The 23,048-nt window shown below is 37.9% G+C and overlaps 3 protein-coding genes across 3 annotated transcripts in view; all 3 read right to left on the bottom strand.

The window, feature by feature from the left end:
- The window catches only part of erfl1 (Ets2 repressor factor like 1), an 84,438-nt gene extending 76,185 nt beyond the window's left edge, over positions 1-8,253 (bottom strand). The window contains exons 1-2 of the mRNA XM_051132159.1: positions 7,982-8,253; positions 7,848-7,886 (exon numbers count right to left, since the gene is read on the bottom strand). The gene's annotated coding sequence lies outside the window, so the exon portion shown is untranslated. The remainder of the gene's footprint in view (positions 1-7,847; positions 7,887-7,981) is intronic.
- Positions 8,254-10,670: 2,417 nt separating this feature from the next.
- LOC127178955 (zinc finger protein 436) lies at positions 10,671-15,731 on the bottom strand. The gene is made up of 3 exons (XM_051132158.1): positions 15,440-15,731; positions 14,444-14,939; positions 10,671-12,724 (listed from the first exon to the last, which is right to left on the bottom strand). Exons 2-3 carry the CDS (start codon positions 14,922-14,924, stop codon positions 11,325-11,327), a joined length of 1,881 nt encoding a protein of 626 aa, XP_050988115.1. The 5' UTR covers positions 14,925-14,939; positions 15,440-15,731; the 3' UTR covers positions 10,671-11,324.
- A 1,889-nt stretch (positions 15,732-17,620) lies between these two features.
- The window catches only part of megf8 (multiple EGF-like-domains 8), a 30,775-nt gene continuing 25,347 nt past the window's right edge, over positions 17,621-23,048 (bottom strand). Inside the window, exons 41-44 of the mRNA XM_051131068.1 lie at positions 22,775-22,945; positions 22,545-22,675; positions 21,144-21,276; positions 17,621-21,054 (exon numbers count right to left, since the gene is read on the bottom strand). Of these exons, the coding sequence (XP_050987025.1) occupies positions 19,576-21,054; positions 21,144-21,276; positions 22,545-22,675; positions 22,775-22,945 (1,914 nt within the window). The 3' untranslated portion in view covers positions 17,621-19,575. The remainder of the gene's footprint in view (positions 21,055-21,143; positions 21,277-22,544; positions 22,676-22,774; positions 22,946-23,048) is intronic.

The following is a 23,048-nucleotide window of genomic DNA, read 5'->3' as shown; positions in this document are numbered from 1 at the left end:
TAACGAGCGATTTACCGTTCGGTGAAATATTTATTGAATAAAAACCTCGTTTAAAGTACATATTCTTCTCATTAAAAATAGCTAATCCTAAAGCATGTTACCATAATTATTCACCATTAGATAAAACAGATAAAGGAGAAAATACACACGTATTGTACATGTTTTAAAAGACGTGGAAAAATAATCAAGAAAAAGTAGCCGAAAGAAATGGAGAGAAGGGTAAAAAGCGCAGTGACAAATTGGTCGAGTGTGTCGCGAATTCCCTTTTAGATTTAAAGCCGCATGTAGCCCATCGTCATATCTTTCCAGAGTAATTTATTTTCCCATTTCTCTCTCTTCCTCAGCCCCTCTCTGTGAATTTATCTGTTGGCCCCCGCGCGTGCTCCAGTCACGTGCGATTGAAGAGGGGGGGAAAGTCAATAAAAGTCTCCAGCGACAACTGTTTCCCCCCTTGGGCTCTTGCACTTCTCGTAGTCTTTCTTTTCCTCTTTTGTTTCTATTTGTTTATCTCCAGAAACCTTTCTACGTTTACTTTGAATGGTTGCAGCCAACAAAAACATATAGGCCTATTAATAACATGAATATGCGAGAAACCCGATTATAATAAAAAATGTAGGGGACATACTGTCAAATTTTCTTTAAAGTACATAATTACGCTGAAACCTCTGAACAGTTGATCCCGTAACTACAAACACCAAATCCCCTCACAGCTGGATCATTTAAACACACAAAGTAGCCATAATGTTGAATTATCTGGTACATCTTCCTTGACAAACTTTGACCGTGTCTAAGGGCTTGTCAGTGAAACATGAGGTGTCTCAAACCCCATGAAACTACAACAAGGTTTGACTTTGCAGCCACCCCACGGAGACAAAGACGATGGTTAAGACAAACCCAGATGTGACCATATCGACTCGTTTCAGGCCACCAATATACTCTCTCTATCTAAGTCCACACATCAGTTATTGTCTGATTCTTGAGAAAAATGCCCCAACCTAGAATAATGAATAAATACACAACGTACACAGTCAACAGGCCTCTGGTAAGATACACACTGTGTCAATATTAATCTCACTGACAGAAGATCGAAATATAGCAACTGTCACACATCATCTTTCCTCTCTGCTGTCTCTCTGTGGAGTGGGGGTTCAGACAGAGAAAGAGTGTGAGAGAAATAGTCAGAGAGAGAAAAAACATGAAAATGAGAGAACAGACAAAATGTGGTAAACACAGAATAAGAGGAAGGAGATGCAGGTATGAAAATAGGTGGGAAATTAACAGCAAAAAGAACAGTGCTGGGAAATTTAACAATGTACTGAGTATAAGCGCTAAGTGGGAAAAAGAGGGAAAAGAAGGACTGACAAGAGCAAAAGTGGAGGATGCACAGCGAGAAAAGAGATATAGAGGGCCCACCAGGGATCGTTTTACGAGCATCCAATTGCTTTCATTGGGGCACTACTCTCTCTGTCAATTTCCTTATCGTGGCCTTGATTTAATTTATAGACCTGCTTGAAGCCTTTCAGCTCATACTGTAACATAACAATGTGTAGCAAGCAGTGGCATAAGTCAACACAAACTCTGCCGTAGACCTATGAACAGCCTACAGTCCTATCGTTCCTATTCCCTAATCCATCTAAGTCAGAAGTCTTCAACCTTTTTCAGGTCTAAGAGTCCTTGGTGGACAGAGATGGACTGGGGACCGTAACAGCATGTACCATATAGTACCATATTAATGTGTTTTACATAATAAAACCATTAAAATAATAGTAATTGAACATTTTTTTACATTTAATACAATTTTAGTTTGATAACTTTAATGATCTATATTAGCAACATGTGTTCAGAGCTTCCAATTGGTCTTAAGAGTGAAGGGGAAAAACAGCTGAAGGCAAAGATGTACAAAATCTGCCCTTCAGTTTTTGGCGATGCAGAGGTCGGATACTGACCATAACGAAGACTAGAGGGCAATGTACAAGGTTCTTATTGGCAGACAATTGGCTTTGAGTTAGCATCTATTAGTGCCAATTATGGGATATTAGTCCACTCAGGCCTAGTTCATTACAGGAGCCCTTAATTACAAGTATCCCAGCCCTTTTTTATTGCAAAGTATATTAACTATATCATATTTGTTGTGATTATGTGCTATGCACACAAATTAGTTTATAATATCACAGAATAATTTTAATATTGAAGGCTGTGATCCAATAGTAAATCAAAAATTTAAATACAGATACAGATAAGTTTGTTGCTACATAAAATAAATATTGATGTTGTTTATGTAGAAATCAATAAAGCAGCTGGTGATAGACTACAAATATCAGTAGCCTACCATTAATACATTTGCTCGTGCAGCATCTGTCTGTGTCTGTCAATTGTGTAGACAGACATTTTCTTGGTTACTTGAACTATCAGAAAAAGAGAATCTGAAAATTCTATTTTATATTTTTTCATTAGCAATGTAACCCAACATTCTATTTGTAAAAGCCAAGTATGAATCTCATCAAGTTAGTCTTTTTTTTATCATTTCACATGTATTCCAAAATAATAAGGCAGTAACAATTTAAACTATATATATATATATATATATATATATATTTAAATTGAAAAAAAAAAAAAAAAAATAAATAACAATTTAAACTATATATATATATATATATATATATATATATATATATATATTACTGCCTTATTTTTTTTTTTTTTAAACTTATGTTCAGCTATATTTTTTAACACCTTGTCCTAACTACACGCAAGACAAGGCCGCGACACGCGATAAAAGGTAGCGCCACGCGAGATTTCTATTTTAGAAACCGTTTCTATTCCTGCGACGTCTTGGCTGGAACAACAGCATTCAAACTAACTACAGTGATAATCTCAGGTACTAATTATGTGGTTAAATACGTCTAGTGTGAGTTGAATATCATTTTGTGTGACCTTTATAGCCATACTTAAAAGCAACAGCAGAGAGTTTACCTCAGATCTTGAAAATAAATGAAAGCAAAGATGTACGTTAAAACTGTGAACTCAATGCGAACCAACAACCATAACAAAGACTGTATCAGTCACTCAGTATGTACATTTAATAATGTTAAAAAGATTTAACATTTATAATTAGATTATAAACGTATCCATTTATTTGCAAGTGCACTGCGCTTCCAGGGAGACCCCGCCCACAGACACTTCTGATTGGCTGTAATATTTGATTGATTCTATCATGTCGCATCTGGTGTGGACACCCAAATTGCTTGTCGTAGAATCTTGTAGCATCGTGTGTACTTAGGACACGGTGTAAGTATTGGTCAGATATTGTAAATATTGGTCAGACATGGAAATTTCATTGATTACTCACTAAAAACTCCCACAGAACATGTTTTCATGCCATTGTAAGTCTTATTTTGGTTATATCTAAGTGTGTAAGTTGTTCACTTACTTTTTTTTAAAGTTGGTCTTCCCATTAACACTATTATATTGTTCATTCAGACTGAAGGTTGCAAAACATGCAAAACATGCACTAAAACAAGAGGGCGGGATTTATCGCATGAACCAATCACAGCGAACAAAACCATTCATATCCAATCATATTGCGGTGGAGGCATTTTCCCCCATTCATTCTCAATTGACCCTTTGCAAAAAAAAAAAAAAAAAAAAAAAAAAAAAAAAAAAAAAATTCGCCCTAATGCCGCTCTCACACTACACATGTTCAAAGAGGAAACTGACACCACGGCAACAGACAAGACTGAACAGGTTACTTCTAGTAAGAAACAAGATTTCAGCTTTAAAATGTTGTCATTTCTTAAGAAACTCAAACAATAAATACCGTTTTGTGGCTCTTTAATGTGTCGTGACAGATCAGTGTATTGCCTTACTAATGATCGACACGTGAACGGATCGTCTTTTCTTTTTTACTTAAAGCACGAAAAAACATGAATGAACATCATAATGTATTTTATTTCAACTGCAGATTATCGTCAACACACAATTTTTCAAGTTTTAAGTCCACCAAAGTTAATCTACTCCTGTCTGATTTGTTTGTCGGACAGAATGGTGGATTCGGTTTTATGATTGGTCAGATCACCTGTCAATCAAGCTGTTTGCGAAGGGTCGATTATCCCCACCCCCACCAAACTAAACACCCTTTAAGGAGGTGGATAGTTTTACTTTAGAAAAACAAGTGATTTATACACTTTTTAATGGTATATTATGTAATACTGGTGTTGTTTTATTTTTGTACTACAATTATTTTTCTCATTCCAATATTATGAGGAGACACTGCCTCCCTTGCCACTTCAGAGGAAACCCCCTGATAGATAGAAACGCTTATAAAAATATTGCATGCAGTTTCAGTATGCATACGACACTTAATATAGCAAGGCACGTACAAATGATCATCAACTATTTTGAACTTTTACATCTAGTGCTTTAATTGCGATAGCAAGCGGTACTGTCTGACTGAGCACAGACGATAATGACTCTGAAGTCAGCATCTTAAGCTCAGTCACCTTTGCTCTCTGTGGTCAGTACCTGTGTTCAGCACTGAGGATTAAAGCCTTATCAACTGGAGCAGAGTTGTCAGGATCCACACTCACAGCCAGATTACAGGTTGTGATCCGTTAATAAGTTCATTCACTGCAGATCAAAATGAGATTTATTCATTACACCAACCCCAGGCACAGCTACCGTCATTCCTTTCGGTCTCACTTTGCCTTATTCTCTTATGATCTGCTCAAACCTACAGAATTATTGCAAACGCTTTTAAGGACTTCATCTGGTCACACTGTCAGGTCTCTGCTCTCTCCTCTTCACTCACAGTATTTCAGTAGGCCTGCATCTTTTCCCACACCTCCTCTCGTCTAACTACATTCTTTTGATCCCACTATTTGACTCCTCTAAACATCACGCCTGCTTGTCGTCTTTCTCCTCCCGCGCTCGCTTGAGTTGTTGTGTTATTCTTGTCTTCCCCTCCTTACTCTTGTGTCTCTCATCCCCGCGCTCTCTTCCTGCTCGCTGAGGCCACATCGTCCCAGCCGGTTATCCCTTTTCCCTCTCTCTCTGCTTCCCTCCCGCGCTCTTTCCCTTGTGATAAATGAGGCTGTCTGTTGGGTGCAGTTCATATTTACTGAGTAGGGGAGCGCACACTGTCAGTCTCTCTCACCCTCCACATCTCTATCCCTGTGCTAAACAGACACCCAGAGCCAAAGGTTAGGACATAAGGGCGGACTGGGGAGGAGAAGTAAGGAGGAGAAGAAAGCACCAGTTGTGGACTGTAGTTTTAGAGCTATGAGAAGCGCAAGCGCTAGGAGCCGCACAACAGATAAAAAGATGGCAATTGTGTGCGCGCTGACACTAATCGAAAATGAGAAGCTCCTCATTTCGAGTTTGACAGCACCGACCTTACTCGTTTTCTGTGCTAACCGTCCTCCCCTAAGCAAAACTCACAGCATCTTTTCGCTGTCTTTTGTGCGCCTGAGCTTTCAGGCAGTTAATATGTGCCAAGAAAGTACCATGACCACAAAAAAAAAAAAAAAACCTAAAATACACAGTTTCATCTACGCCTACATAAACCATCCCTCACGCACGGCTTGTGTTATTCGCAGGGAGTGGAAAGCGGTGATTTGACCTCTGTTGTAACCCTTTCATGAATGAGAGAAGTGGATTTGGGCTTGGCTGAGCCCAAAGGGACACAGACGCAGCCGCCCTAAAGCCCCCTGAAGACCCCGAAAGCCGGCGGCTCTTCCCACACACTGACCTCTGAGGCCAACAAGCGCCAAAACCACTGCAGCGAGACGACACTGTGACACCGGCACACCAAAGCCAACAATGTGTTCCTTCAGCAAATTGACAAGAGTATTGAGAGAAAATATGGAGAAAATTGGATTGCTGGAATTACATATAAAAAATTGGAGATGGGGGAAAAATGTGCAAGAGGGTTCTTATTTAATTCAACATTGAAGTAATTCAATTTTAGAGTATTCTAGAGATGGTCAGTCTGAAAACCGCCTGTAAATAAGGGTATTAGAGTTTCAGCACTGACCGTTGATGGAGCATTTTACAAAAGAACACAGGTCAAAGATCAAACTATGATCTGAGAAAACAAGTCAACACATTTGTTAGCATAGTAGCTATGTAGTAAACCAAAGGCTTGAACACATGAATTCTACATAGATTTTTGGCCCAATTTGTTTGGAGGTGTCAATGCCAGTTGCCGAAAGTCAACACCAGCCTGCAGATTTTGAGCAGTCAGAGACACAGAAAATTGTTTAGTGTATGATGGGCACCGACTCGTGTTGGGGAAAGTTACATTTAAAAATGATGCGTTACAATATTACGTTACTCCCTAAAAAAGTAACTAATTACATTACTTAGTTACTTTCAATGGAAAGTAATGCATTACATCACTTTTGCATTACTTTTTAAATCTGGGCAGGGCTTGCCTATTTGTTTTTAATAGAAAAAGATCTATTTTTGGCAAATGTAAAAGCCTTTTAACACCAAAAAGTGAGATGAATAAGCCTCAGGCTGAAGGAAAAGTAAACTCATGTCTGTAGAATGCAGGAAAAGAAAGTTCAACACTCTTTAGCAATAAAAAAAAAATGAAGCACAAATGTTAGTTAATCTAAAGTAATTTTTGCTTATTAGTATGGTTGAATTGGATCATCAAAGGTCGTCGGATAATAAAATTGGAGGGTTATTTGAGTTATTTAACATTTAATTATTGCAGGTTTGCGTCATATTCTGTTTTTATTACTTTTGAGGAATACTGAACGTTTTTTGTGAGTGAGATGAATTAATGCATGTTCACATTTAGTCTATAACTACAGTAAAATCATGCTTACACAACATCTCTGCACTTACTCACGATTTCTCACAAAATCAGAGGAAAACAGCCTAACTGGCATTACTTATTTGAAAAAGCAACTCAGATATTTTCTTGTATATTAAAAAGCAATGCGTTACTTTACTAGTTACTTGAAAAAAAGTAATCCGATTATGTAACTCGCGTTACTTGTAATGCGTTACCACCAACACTGCAAAGCATATCCAAGTTTAATATTTTTTGAAGTAATTTTAGAACACATATCGTTTTAATTTGTCAACTGTTTCCGTAACAAGGCGCATGTTTCTGTTTTTTTTTTTGTGTGTGTTTTAAAGTCTATGATCCTCAGTCGGTTGTTAAGTTTTTCTGTAACCAACATAGTTGGCAAGTGTGTGTTGCCTAGTGTTTTAAAATCTATTCAGATTTTAAAAGCCGTGTAGTGTAGGCTATTCCACTACCGTTGGCACAAACTGCTTTCTTGCTTTAAAACGTGAGACGAAACGGAACAGAAAAATAACGCTGTACGGCCATTTTAAAGCCTTGGTTCTGGAAAAGCGAGAAAGTCGCACGAAACGAGTGGTAATATCGTCGGTCTACCTAATGAATACTATGGAAAATATGTAAAAGCAGAGCAGTGGAACACACAAACGCGTTATGGGTGAAAAAAGTTAGATTTTATAATAATAACTTGACACGGAGACGAGGGAGTAACGCAAACAGAAATACATGTTACGCATTAGAAGCCGTTATGCTTTTTCACTTGTGTGAAGTAACCCAGCAGGTTGTCTCACTGTGGGAAGAGTGAGAAGCACGGGAGAGAGACAGATGGCACCAAAGCACATCCTAATTCCCAAAAGCACACATTGACAGATATCGGTTTCCCCCTGGTGCCCCAAAGGAGGAACTGCTGCTACTAAATTGAAAGGTTTGTGGAAATTTCTAAACATTTACGTTCTTTAGAAAATGACTGTTATGGCGAGTATAATACAGAATGAGTATTTGTAGAGTGTATTCCAAAACTTAAAAGGTGTACCATGTTATTCTGTCTCCAATGGTCATTTCCATCCGTGCCCTGTAAAACAAGAAAATCATGTGAGGGGGGAAAAAAACCTGTCATGCAATCTGTCTCAATTTTCAAAATCTATTAATTTTGTGCATGTGGCTCACCTCCCTATCACCCGATCTTTAGGAGCCGTGCTCGTTCTGACAATTATTATTACTACAGCAACAGACGGAATTAAAACACACTCCCTTCCATACATCTCCCTGACCCTCCGCTCCGACAAGAGGCTTGCTAAATGAAAAATGGACATGCTTTAAAAAGTATTGATTCCAGCTTTAAACAAAGGTAGACTCAATATTATTTAGCCCTAAATACATCTTTGTTATCTGTGTCGGTGCACCAGTCACGCTGCTGTCCTCGTAATCGCAGACATAAAAATAATAGGGCTATTCCCCCAACATTGACTGAAGCAGACCTGTTTGGGCCCTTTGACCAAGTGATCCATCTATTGGCTTTGAGCATTTGCACAGACTGCAACGATGCTTTGGTTGTCTGTGCACAAGCTGAGAAGGAAAGACAAAAAGACAATGCTTTAGACAAAACAGCCATGGTTTGCATATTGTATTTACTGTTTTGAGATAAGAATAATACAGTTTCAGATGCACAGTTCAAGCCAGTATAATGACGAAACCACCGTGTTAAGTTTTATTTAGCGTAGCTTATTTGATTTCATAATCTATTTCAAAATAAACAGTGAAATTATGAACTTAAACCTTCATACTCATTTTTTAAAATTACATTAGGAATTCCAGTGCTTCAAAGCATAAATGCAAAATTACTTTCATCTTAACTAGTCATAATAATAATAAAATGATCTTACTCTCAGAATACTTTGGCATTGAACAGTGACATTAAATGGATCAACTACAATAACTTGAAAAATAAACGACCAATTACAGTATTTACTTGGTGAAAATTTAACACACAGTTCAGATTTACAGTGTCCTCCATAAAGCATTAGGATAGCAAATACAAAATTGCTTTTTATTTTGCTGTACACAAAGCATCTGAAAATATAATACAAATATAAGGCTGAAGTACATTTTAGGTCAAAAGTTTACATCCCCCTTTCAGAATCATTAAAAATGTTAATTATTTTACCAAAATAAGAGGGATCATACAAAATGCATGTTATTGTTTATGTAGTACTGGCATAATAAGATAATTTACATAAAAGTTTACATATAGTCTAGAAGAGAAAATAATAGTTGAATTCATAAAAATTACCCTTTTCAAAAGTTTACATACACTTCATTCTTAATACTGTGTTGTTACCTGAATGATCCACAGCTGTTTTTTTTTTTTTTTTTATAAAGTTATAGTTGTTCATGAGTCTCTTATTTGTCCTGAACAGTTAAACTGTCCGCTGTTCAGAAAAATCCTTCAGGTCCCACAGATTCTTTGGTTTTCCAGCATTTTTGTGTATTTGAACCCTTACAACAATGACTGTATGATTTTGAGATCCATCTTTTCACATTGAGGGACTCATATGCAACTATTACAGAAGGTTAAAATGCTCACTGATGCATTAAGAGCTGGGGGTGTAAACTTTTGAACATTTTTCTTATTTGGTCTAAATACCTTTTTTTTTTTCATTTAGCACTGCCCTTCAGAAGCTACAGAAGATATTTACATGTTTCCCGGAAGACAAAATAAATTAAATTTACCTTGATCTTCAAATTCAAATAGTTTTAACCGCCTGGCTCTTAATGCATCATGTTTCCTTCTGAAGCATCAGTAAGTATTTGAGCCTTCTGTAATAGTTGCATACGCGTCTCTCAGTTGTCCTCAGTGTGAAAAGATGGATCTCAAAATCATATAGTCATTGTTGGAAAGGGTTCAAATACACAAAAATGCTGAAAAACCAAAGAGTTTGTGGGACCAGAAAGATTTTTCTGAAGAACAGCAGGCAGTTTAACTGTTCAGGACAAACAAGGGCCTCATGAACAACTCACTTCACAAAAAAACACAGCTGTGGATCATTCAGGTAATTAAGAATCAAGCGTATGTAAACTTTTGGTCATTGTTATAAATTCAACTATTATTTTCTCTTGCAGACTATATGTAAACATTTTTAAGTTAAATATCTTATTCAGGTCAGTACTAAAACAATAACATGCATTTTGTATAATTCATCCTATTTTGGTAAAATAATTAACATTTTTAATGATTTTGAAAGGGTGATGTAAACTTTTGACCTCAACTGTACATACTTTCATATTAACACAAAATGGGATTAACGGAATCATTGCTACACTTAGTGTAAATGTGTTAAAACACAAATGAAAATTCAGTAATTTTGCCTTATATTCATCGTTTATTCATATATGCAGATGCCTTTCGCACAGCAAAGAGAAAGACCTCAAATTATAGATGATGTAGCCCTTGAATGCTTCCATCATACAGCTCACAGATTAACATTAAAATAATAATAATGATAATAGAATATTGTTAGGCCACAGCAGAAGTGGAAGTCACATCTTCGTTCATTCATGCAAACCAACAGTGTCTTTAAATGGTTAAATATGAACTTTAAATTATTTAACAATTCAAGCTACACTACTAATGATGCCTGCACCGTAAAAGGATATTTCACCATAAAATAAAAATTCTGTCATTAATTACTCAACGTCATGTCGTTCCAAACCCACAAGAACTTTGTTCATCTTCTGAACACAAATTAAGATATTTTTGATGAATCCAAGAGCTTTCTGACCAGGCATAAACAGCTATGCAAATGATACGTTCAAGACCCAGAAGAGCAGTAAGAACATTGTTTAAAAAAAAAAAAAAAAAAAAAAAAAAAAAAAGTCCTTGTGACATCAGTGGTTCAAACATAATTCTATGAAGCTACTACTTTTTGTGTGCAAAGAAAACAAAAATAATGACTTCCTTCAACGATTTCTTCTCTCTTGGTACTCTCGATAATGGCGAAGGACTTCATAAAATTACAGTTAAACCATTGATGTCACATGGACTATTTTAACAATGTCCTTACTACGTTTCTGTGACCGTTGTAGTATCCTTGCTGTCCATGGAGGGTCTGAAAGTTCTCAGATTTCATCAAAAATATCTTAATTTGTGTTCCAAAGATGAACGAAGGTCTTACGGGTTTTGATCGACACAAGGGTGAGTAATTAATAACAGAATTTTCATTTTTGGGTGAACTGTCCCTTTAAATAGACACTTTAAAGTAGTTTGTCTGGTGCTTTTTTTGCCAGATAAGTGCAAAAAATAAGTGTAATTCATTAATTCTATTCAATCGACTCTCCAAAGGAGTTGTGCATGCAAAATAACTATAATGTTAAACTTTTAAAGGCAGTCCAGAACGGAAGACTATATGTCTGGGTTCAGTTACTGATTTCCAATTCATCAATGAACTCCTAATTCATTAGACAGATTAGATTAGACAGAAGTAGTGCAGCTATATCCATCCTCCATCCATCCTTATGTGTGCTTTTCCATGTGTTGAGAAAGATGGTGCGGCCGAGTGAAGGTCCGAAGACACTTCGGGCAGCTGTACGGCCTCTCGCCGGTGTGTGTCAGTTTGTGTAACTTCAGATGCTGGGGCATGAGAAAACTCTTCCCACACTCCATACACTTGTAGGGTCTGTGGCCCGTGTGACTGCGCCTGTGCTTGCTCAGGTCGCCCGAGTTGTTGAAGCGGCGGTCGCAATCAGAACAAGCAAAGGGTTTTTCGCCAGTGTGTCTCCTCATGTGTTTGGTCAAATCGCCGGATTGGGCGTAGCTGGAGCCGCACTGCTCGCAGCGATACGGTTTCTCGCCAGTATGCGTTCGCATGTGGTTTTTCAGGTGCGAGATTCGGACGAAACGTTTGGTGCAGACGTTGCACTGATACGGGCGTTCGCCCGTGTGAATGCGTAGGTGTTTCTTAAGCACATCTTCACGTGTAAACGTCTTCGTACATTCTCTACACTGCAGCATTCGCTCAGAATTGTGCGCTCTTTGGTGGACCTTCACGTACCGCAGAGCGGAGAACATCTTGCCGCAGTCAGGGCATGAAAATGTTTTTTCCTTAGAATGAACTTGTTGGTGGATTCGAAACGTTGATAGGTGGCTGAACCTCATCCCACATTGAGAGCAAGGGTACGGCCTTTCGCCCGTGTGGGTTCGCAGATGGCATCTGAGGTGGGCCATCCTTGCAAACTCTTTACCACATTCGGGACACTTGTATGGCCGGATTCCTGTGTGTATGACTTTGTGTTTCCGCAGACTCCCTTTATCATAAAACCTACGGCCGCAGTCGTCACAGACGCATGGCTTCTCGCCAGTATGAGTGCGTTTGTGTATCGTCAGACATTGAAGCGTAGAGCAGTTCTTTCCACAGTCCCGGCACAAATAGCCACGATCCATACAAATCGGTTCGTCGACACCCACCTCAGGTTTTCTCTCGTCCTCGTGACAGCGATGGGGTCCGAGACCCCAGATTCCAGCAAAGCTTTTATTGCATTCGGCACAGCTAATTTGTCCATCCTTACACACCGTGGATAAGCCATGGCATCTGCGGCAGTGGTTTTGCAGGTTGCCGATGTAATTAAAGCTGCGATCACACTGTGGGCAGGTGTAGCGTTTTCGAATAGGTTTAGGCGTAGGGAGGTGGGCCTTGCGCACGTGGGTCTCCAGTTGCCTTTGAGAGAAGAACCGGTAGTGGCACGACGAGCAGCTGAGCATCCCGGAGGATATTTTAGAGCAGTTGAAGACTTTATGGTTCTTCACCCATGCCAGGTATTCACTTCGATGGCACCATTTGAAGTGTTTGTCCAAGTATGTAAAGTCAGTAAAAGTCACAGAGCAATGGGGACAAGGAAAAATCAGGGACGAGGAAGCTACGGAGGGGAGAAGGGACAGAAAAATATAAAAACTGATAAAGAAACAGTGATGTGCGGTCAAATGTCAAGTCAGTCTTCTTAGGTTTAGGTTATCATCTCCAATCAATTAAAGGGATAGTTCACCCAAAAATTACAATTCTGTCATAAATTGCTCACCCTCATGTCGTTCCAAACTTGTATGACATTCATTCATCTTCAGGACACAAATTAAGATATTTTTGATGAAACCCGAGAGCTTTCCGACCATACATAAACAGCAAGGGTACTAGCACAGTCAAGTCACAGAAACATAGTAAGGACATTGTTAAAATAGTCCATGTGACGTCAGTGCTTCAACCTTAATTTTATGAAGCTACGAGAATACTTTTTTGTGTGCAAAAAAAGCAAAATTATGACTTTATTTAACGTTTTCTCTCTCCCAAGACAGTCCTCTGTCATTATCGAGAGTGGTAGTACCATTGCTGTCTATGGAGGGTCAGAAATAAGACATTTTAAATTGTGTTCAAAATGACGAATGAAGGTTTTACAAGTTCGGAACAACATGAGGATGAGTAATTAATGACAGAATTTTCATTTTGGGATGAACTATCCCTTTAACAGGTAGTGTTTTCCCCCCAAAAAAACAGAAAAATCCTGATACTAAATAGAAATTAAATTCAAAGTCCAAACCTATCTAAAATTAAATAAAAAAGGACAGAAATAAATATTTATTTATATATTAAAAAAAAAGTTCCATTTTATTATAATTAAATTATTGGTCAATTTCATTAAACAAATTAAATATTTTGTAAGTAGGTATCGGTTTTTTATACAGGGTAAAGCAGGTAGTAATATTAATTTTAGCAAAAGCTAAATTTAAAATGTAGACTAAAATAGCAACTGAAAATAAATTAACTAAATTAATATTTTTATTACTCCAAAGCGGTTTGAAATAAAACAGACCACAAATAAATTAATATTTATTTATAACAAATATATTATTTATTTATAATTTTAAATGTATATTTATTTAGAAATTAATTTTTAACTTGTTATATTTATAATTATTAAATGTATAAAATGATACATTTGTAGGTATCAGTTTTTGATACAGAAAATATTGTTTAAAACTGTATAAACTCAATTTTGATCAAATGTGCAGTTAACTGTACTGTTTTTGGTTTCACAAAGTAGTAGGCAGACCTCGGTAGATTACTTACAAATTGTAGTTTGTTACTGATTACAGATTACATAACGAAAAATGTAGTTAGGAACAATCTAGATTACTAATTTTAGGTAATGTATCCTGACTACTTTTTAGATTACTTTTTATCAAACTTGTTTTTACTCATTTTAGGTAATGTATAAACTGCATTCATTAAACATGAATAGATTAGATGACATTAGACAACCCTGAGATATTCAATGCCACTATTAAAATTCTATAATTTAACACACAACTTTGCCAGAATAACAACATGCACAAAAAATAATAAAAATAAAAAAATACTAATATAAAAATAAAACACTCTGAAATTATTACTAAAAAGGCTAAACTAAACTAAAATTAAAGGACAAATAAAATAAAATAAAATAAAAATAAAAAATAAACAATTTCCCAAATTCAAAACTACAGAATTCCAAAGCATGCCTCTAAAGCACCCCTCTTGCTGTCATCTTTAACATACATAAATTCTACGATTTACAAGATAAGTGCATATTAAACAAATATATTACCTGTGTTTTTCTCCAGGCCAGTATCACCCACAGAGTTTTCATCTAGTGTCTCAAGCTTCACTTCCTTCCAGCTCTCATTCTCTTCCTTCACAATCAAAGTAGACTCTCTCTGCAGCACTTCAAAAAAGCCAGGCTCAGTTTTGACCTGAAAACTAGGTGGGTTTAAAGGGACACAGTCTGGCTCTGTCTTTGGAACGAATGCCCTAAAAGCAGGAGGATGAGGCTGCAGATTGACTTTCTGCTGCTTCTGTTGTTGGTGTTGTTCAGATGACACCGTCAAGACTCCCAAGGCTTCCAGCTCTCCTTCTTCTGCTTTGATCTGTGTGACCTCAGGACAGGTGTTCGTAGCACAGTCCTGAGTGCCAATAGATGTTTTGGTTTCACCTGTGTCAATACTAACATCGTCGCCGTTTGTTGGCAATGGCTCTTTTTTGGTTTTCTTTTTTCTGGATAACTTTTTCTTTAACAAGTTAGCTTTCATCTTCTTGTGTACAACCTAAAGAAATGTTTGAAAATGACAATAATATAGTTTACGGTTTTATTTACAATACATTCCTGGTATAGCATTTACACTATCATATTATTATTTGTATTTTTTTTTTTTATTTTAATGATTACACAAACTAATAGGTCGAGACTTCTCTAATCTCAAATACCAAAAGCAAGTCTGAGTTTAAACAAAATGTAGCTGTTTGTAACAGTTTAAGGTGGTCTAACAGCCTGAATAAACTAGTCTACCTGGTTTACCAGCATGGCTAAGCAGGTGTTTACCTGGTCTCTTCAGTAAGACCAGCTGAAAACTGCAAAAACACCCTCTAAAACTAGCCAGGAAGACTGCCTGAACAGGCTGGGACTAAGGCTTGTTTGTGTTTTTCAAACAGGGATGTTTAATCATTAAGGTCAATATAACTCATGTGACTGAATTAGCGGGCTGCAGACATGCAGATGTGAACATAAGTGTCGTGTTGACTTAAGCAAAGCACAAAATGTTCTTACCGGAAATACTAAACCTTTAGTTAATCTGCTGCATTTAGGCGGCAATGATTATCCGACTGGACTGGAGATTGTGTTGATTGTCCAGTGGACTGTCACAGCCCTCAGTGTACAGCATCCTACAGCTCAAACAAGCGTCTAACACATCCACCGCTAAAACCACACCAACACGTCTAATTGCTAGTGAAAGTATAGCTACAAAACACCTGGCGCAGTTTACATTGAACCTGTTTTTTAGGTCTAAAATACGTTATAACGATGCTGAGTATGGATAATACGTAAAGCCAGCAACGTTAACACCTTTCAAAATAAGGTCAACGCTGAGGCGGTTTTTCAAAATAAAAGTTCCCTTTTCTTTAGTGAACATTTAAAACTTCTCAGTAAAATAATTAGTTTAAGCTCACGTAAATGTCTGTAAATACAGTATGTTTTGATAAATTCCTTCATTACGTTTTCTTAGCGTCTAAAATAATAAAAAATCCACCTGTTAGAATTTAATATCTAACTCGATTAACTGCCGAGATTCGATTTTTAGTTGAGCGATGGAGCACAGAGTCAGGATCCTGGACCATTGAGATAACCACACACAAAAAGGTGTAATTCACTCAAAGGCATTTATTAAAGGAAGACACCAACATTTTATATGGTAAATATGAAGAAGTGAAATCAAACATCACGCCCTTTAGGAAACAACAGTACATCATGTCCTATGAGTCTCTAGGCTAGACTTATGTCATGTCTACTTTTCAGGTTAGTATGAGAAGGGCACAGGAGGTCAGGATTGTTACAATCTCACACCACCTAACACAAGACAGATCACTGAGTAAAAGACCTAATTTCAATCATAACTAAATTTTGATCAAATATGCAGTTAACCTACTGTTTTTAGGGTTACAAAGTAGTAGGCAGAGCTGGGTAGATTACTTACAAATTGTAGTCCGTTACTGATTACAGATTACATAATGAAAAATGTAGTTGGGGACAATCTAGGTTACTAATTTTAGGTAATGTATCCTGACTACTTTTTAGATTACTTTTTTATCAAACTTGTTTTAAACTTACCATCAGATGTACCATATTGATATGTAAAAAAAGTGGTGAAAAAGAGACATAAATTATATCAACATTATAAAATGCATTAAACATGGGTATAATGTAAGAAATGCAGTGGGTTTGTGAGTTTACAAAAAGCTAATTAAATCATAAAAATGTAAAATAACCATGATTTAAACCCTTGAACATTAAATATTCCTGCTGAAAAAAGCAATAGACACCATCACAAAATTTGTAATGTTTTACTGGTTATGATGGGACTTTCTATTGGTTTTAACGGAAACGGAAATGGACCCTGTGGGTTTTTACTGGCAAATGGTCGCCTTTTTTTGGTGGTTTGTTTAAAAACACTAAATCCTAAAGGAATATGTTCTAAAACACACTGCAGAAAACCATTTTTTAAAGGATAAAAATTGGTTTGTAATGTTTGTAATGGTATTTGTAGTGGAAACCATTATAATTTCTGCGATGGTTTCTGTTTTTTGTTCATTTTTAGTAGGGATAGAAATATTTTATTTCTTTACCTACATATTAATGTGACCGCTATCCATCAGAAAACTGTAAACGCATGTGAATGTGTTGCTAAATTATTAAAATATTAACCTCCTCAGAAATATTTCAAATAAATATTTTAAGGGGTTTGGTTGACAAAAAAGTAATTTAGGAATCCCTATTAAGACCAAAGATTAATAAACATGAAAACAAGAACATTACACGCTTCAAGTCTCCAAAACTTGAAATATTTTCGTCTAGACTTTAGTATTTGTTTCATACCTGGTCTAATTGCTTGAGAGATGCTATTATCCATCAAATTCATAAGCAGGGTTTGCAAATGTATTTATACATTTGTTAATATAGTCAAACTAAACTATATGACACAGCAGGATTTTTAGACAGGAAAATTTAAAAGAGAAAAAAAAAAAATCAATTAATTATGAATGATTTACTGCCATCGTGTGAATATCTTTGTGTTTTGTGTATTTTAAAATGTACTACACTCTAATTACAAGTACTTAATTTTTGTAATCTGATTACATAATCCAGATTACATGTAATCAATTACTACACACTACATTTTTAGAAGAAGTGCTAAATCAAATTCAAAAACAAAGACAACACAACCAACCCTGGTAACCATTAATGGATAATATTTTATTATGGACAAATCGCTGTTAAGCAAAGGCATGTTCATCAACCACAGTAAAAACTGTAAAAGCATTTGAAACAGTCTGAACAGAACACAAAGCTTTCTTTACCATATTCAAACCCAAATCTGTTTTGGTCTTGCGCATAATTCATATCACAATCACTTTTTTTCTGATTTAACCTAACCCTAAATCAACCATTATCTTAAAATTGCTTTCTCTGGAGTGGAATCCGAGAAAAACATATGGCTTCTCCTGTCATGTTTCTATTATTTACATTAAATAATCAATGTCAAATGAACACTTTTCAAAATATCTTATAATTCACCAAAAAAAAAAGGAAACATCTTTCTACATCAACCTACATAAATATCAATCAGATTACGCTTGGAAAATAACAGTCCATCCTCAAAACAAAAAAGCAAAACAATGGAATCTCCATATTAATGGCAATACTGTAACAAACTGTAGTGTTTTCAGTGTTTTCTTCTCTTCGTTACCTTATAGTCTCTCACCAGGAGCATACTATATTTTAACGTTTAAAACTTCCATTGCACTTTTTTGTTCAACAGATCTCATATATCTGGCTAAACATGACCCATCATTGAAATAAAAATGAAAATGCCCAGCTTGGGTGACAAATTTCATTGATCATCTGAAAATAATAAAACATTAGCACACCGTTAATACATGCTGTGAGTTTTCTGTAAGTGTAGTGTAAGAAGGGGGACCAAAAAAACTAGTATCCTTCATTTTCTACACAATGTGGGGAAAAATGTAACATTTCTGGGCCCTTGATAATCAGCTTATTCCTTCATATATATATATACACAAACAATTGCAGTGCTAACAATTATCGGCCTAAACCCAAATTCAATCCTAAACTGAATACAAAAAGAGTATGAGGATTCTGCCACACAGTTATATTAACGTCTGGTCAAGGCAAAGTGAGTAAAGGCATGTCATTAATGCAAACAAAAAGGACGTTAACCCATAAGCTATCGATTGGGTCTGAAATGCATTTTCAGTCTGAATGAATATGTATAAAAATAAGCCAATGGCTCACCATGAAACAGACCTATTGACTAGATTCAAATCTGCTATATTACAGGAAGCATCGACCAATCACAGCCATGACAAAATACCAGTAACAAAAGCATTACGACTACATTTTTTACAACATCTGTGCCCGTTGTTTTGCAGACAATCAAAGTTTTGCACATTCAAGCGGACATGTTGCACCGTCTCTTGGTTTGGATGGCAGTTCAGATTGTCACAAAGATATAAAGCACATTGGTTCAGCCGCAAAGACTTTTTCAGCTTTTTCACCAGTCGATATGTCATGCCGTAGTCGCCAGCCCATCCAGATGATTTCAGTAGTGTATATAGGACAAAAGGATGCAGCAACAAAGCATGGAGATACGAGTAGTGCATTGCATAAGGGTTGCTGCCTTAAGTCATGTGGAGCTTTTTTAGGAGTGATAAACAAGTAAACGACACCTAATAATTACAGTATATGTACAAATCACATTTCCTATGATTCAACTCATTCCTCTCTTGTAATAAATACATCCCTTTTGAAACCCTCAACAAAGCAAACCAAAATGAAAATGGACATTTACTCAGCTTTCATGTCGTTCAAGACCAGTGGAACGCAATGTCTCTGTTTTTCGCTCATACAATGAAAGTCAATGGGGTCCAATGTTGTTGGGTTTGGACCCCATTGACTCTCATTGAATAGTCAAAAACAGTTCTTCAAAAAGTCTTCTTGTGTGCAGAAGAAAATCATATATGTTTGGAATGACATGAAGGTGAGTAAATGATGACGATTTTCCATTTTTTAGGTGAACTACAACTTCCTTTGTCCTTTCTGTTCCTGCTCTTGATTGTTTTTTCCTTTTCAGTCACCTCCTACTCAATTCCCATCTCATTACGTTTTCTTCACATGGCCATGGTGGTGAGATGCTGATGGCCCAGCAAGCCTTTTCGGCCGCCTCCGGCGCCAGGATGTGTTCCCGCTCCTCCGTGTCCACAGTACTCCTGCAAATTCTGCCTCAAAGTGACGAGCGCTGAACCCAAGCAGGCCCGGTTGGGAGCAAGGATGCCTCCTGGCAGCTGTATGAGCACGGTGGCCACCCCTGCCATCCCGTCGTCAGTGGGCTCCAAAGTTATTGGCCCAACTTTGAAGGACGAGTACGAAAATCCCATGAGCTGGGACAGGAAGGGGTCGGAGCGGCAGAAATGCTGGTAGCTGCCGTGTGAGGACGGATGATGGTGGTGGTGATGCGATGTCGGGTTGGCCGTAGAGCTGGGTGCGTAGTGGTGAGCGTTCAGGTAGTGCAGGGGAAGATGCTGCCCGTTGTTGCCTCCACTCAAAGCGAGATGGTGATGGTGGTGAGTGACAGTGCCTGTGCTAGGGTCGTGTTTGTAGGATAGAGCCCCGGGTCGTCCTCTCTGGCCCATTACCATGCCGCTGAGCTTGCCTGTCCGGACGTGGGCCAGGGACACGGCGCTGCCTCCTCCAGCCGAAGGCAGGTAAACCAGCTGCGGCTCCTCAGGCTCTAGATAGACGGTGAGTTTAGCAAACGGACGAGAGGCCATCTTGGTCATCTCTTGAATGTGGCGTCTCTGCTCACGGCGGAAGTCTAAGAACTGCTTGACTTTCCAGAGCAGCACACAGACGGACAGGAACAGGAAGAAGCAGGAGAAGAAGACTGAGAAAAAGACAAACAGGTCAATGTGGGCCTGGTCCTGTCTTAGAAAGAGGAGGCCTTGGGATTCTCCATTATGAGTATCCGTGCCCACGCCGCACAGGGCGATATAGAAGCGGCTAGACTTGAGTGAGTGCACTTCGTGCGGAAATGTGATGACTACACGGTCCCGTACGCCACGTACAATCAACACCGTTTGCGGCTTCCACACTGTGATGTAGGTTATGAGACCTTCGGTTCTTTCTTCCCGTATTTCACGTTCTGTTCCGTGCGACTTTGTCGACTGCAGCGTACCGAGTAGCGCTGACGAGGAGTTCGCAAACACCTTCATGGGCGATGGTGGAGCGAGAGGAACCTCCTTTTCTCCACGTGAAGTGGTGGCAGAGGTGGCCTCGTCCTCGATCCTGATGGTATGTACACCGGTCTGCCGGTCTACATCCACAATGAAGGTATCGTGAGAATTAGACACATAGACCTCAACCTCTCCAAAAGTAACGTCAATGGTGACGCGGATATCCACGTTTGTGAACTTGGGCTGGGCTGAAAAGAACACCGTGCGGCCCCTGAGCAGATTGCGGATGTTAGGCTCATGGAAGCAGTTGACTTGTGATGTCGGGTCGAAGCAGCATTCGTTGTCCACGTTGAATTGCCGGTAACACTGCCGCCCGTTAACTGGATTGCCGTTAAATGAATCTTTGCACTTCGCACACTGTAAGAAGAATAAACAGGATTTCATACAAGGTCTTGTTTGTGAAATATAGAGTAAGATGTCATTGGTTGTAATGAACTGGCCATTACCTGTTGTCTGTAACACTCTTTGCGGTCATTCTGAGGGCTGCTCAGACAGGATGAGGTTTCAGTGTTGTTCTGGCAGGGACAGCCAGTGCCATCATGTTCATTACAGGTGTCTGCATGGCCGTTACACTGACATCTACAAACAAACAATAGGAAGGAATGGAAATGCTGATGTTAGATCCAGTTTAATCTGGCTTAAAAACATTGTATTTTTTACAAAGCAATGCGAAAACTCATGAACACAACTGCCTATTCTTTTTTCCAGTTGTCTGTAAATATGCACTAACTTTTGGCAGTCCAATTAAAGTGACAGTTCACCCAAAAATTACAATTCTGTCCTGTTGCTAACAGGTGGCGCTGCGATTATAACAGAATTGGCCTTTAGATGGCTAAGCTACAACACGCTCTATTACTACAACAAAACATCGAACTTGGACGCATGGATGCCCTTCAACGAAAAACTCAAGATCTTCGCAATTTAACATCGCAAAGGCCTTTAAAGTAGACCTACCAAATATGATGATGATGTCATTAAATATCTATGAGGAGTTTGTTAGAGCGTAAAAGGAGGTGGCGCTATGACTATAAATTAATATGGTCAGGGGCATGTGTTCAAGACAGGACTCTTATCAAACATGATTTTTCATCCAAATCTGAAATTTTATGCTTAAATTATAACAACTTCCTTTGTAATTGTGAAACATCGAAGTTTGTCAGGCCGCCACCGACACGCCCTTCAACAAAACCTCAAGGTCTTCGCAATATAATGTCCCAAAGGGCTTTAAATTACACTCACCAAATTTGGTGTTGATCTGTTTAAATCTCTAAGAGGAATTCATTTAAAGACAACGCCTGAAAATGGCACAAAACTTGCAGAGAAAATTAAAAATAACCTGTTGGGTTTCGGACTTCATGCCACAGACTTTTTTGTAGGTATTGGTTTGTTACATGTTTCTACCGAATTTCATACATATATGTGAAACATAGCTCGAGGAGCACTTTGTTGAAAAAAGTTTGCAAGCATGTTTAGGCCCTCAAAAAAATTCTTCTTCGCTCAATTTTTGGAACACAAATTAAGATATTTTTAATGAAATCTGAGCTTTTTGACCTTGAATAGACAGCAAAGCAACTGTCAAGACCCAGAAAGGTTGAACCACTAATGTCACATGGACTATTTTACTGTTGTCCTTACTACCTTTCTGGGCCATTAATGTGGTAGTTGCATTGCTGTCTTTGCAGGATCAGAAAGTTCTTGGATTTTATCAAAAATACCTTAATTTGTGTTCTTTTTCGATAAACTATTCCTTTAAATAATATATTGCATTTCACAAGAATAAAAGTGACAAACACCTAATGAAATATCAGAGCACATTTATAGACAATGCAATTTTTTTATGCACTCACTTCTCACACTTTCCTTGCAGCAGAAAGTAGCCACTGAGGCAGCTCTCACACTTATCGCCCACACTGTTGTTCTGACAGCTCACACAAACAGCATTGTCCTCAGTAGGGCCTTCTGTTGCCCATTGCTCAATCTGAGAAAGCAAAAGAAAACAATGAATAACTCAGGACCTGCAACAAGACTTCATATACCATATACAGAATGAAAGGACGGTTGCCAAAAAACTGCTTACACTCTCGCGGTCCAGTGGATAGTCTTTTGGATTTTCCAATGCCCTCCGATGCTCCTCTTTGGACAGACATATGTCGCTGTTTCCTCTGCAGAATTCACGACAGGGGCGACACATTCCACCTCCCACGGCTGAGCCCACAAACAAGGGCTTGCACTTTTCACAGTGCTGACCCTAAAAATAAGAAAGAGAGAAAAACTCAAACATGGTATGGCACTAAAGGGATAGTTCACCCAAAAATGAAAAATCTCCCATGATTTATTCACCGTCAAGCCAT

This window comes from Labeo rohita, chromosome 16 (assembly GCF_022985175.1).
Source record: "Labeo rohita strain BAU-BD-2019 chromosome 16, IGBB_LRoh.1.0, whole genome shotgun sequence".
Taxonomy (NCBI): domain Eukaryota; kingdom Metazoa; phylum Chordata; class Actinopteri; order Cypriniformes; family Cyprinidae; genus Labeo; species Labeo rohita.
Note: the sequence above shows the minus strand (reverse complement) of the source record. Positions and strands in the feature narration are given on the sequence as shown.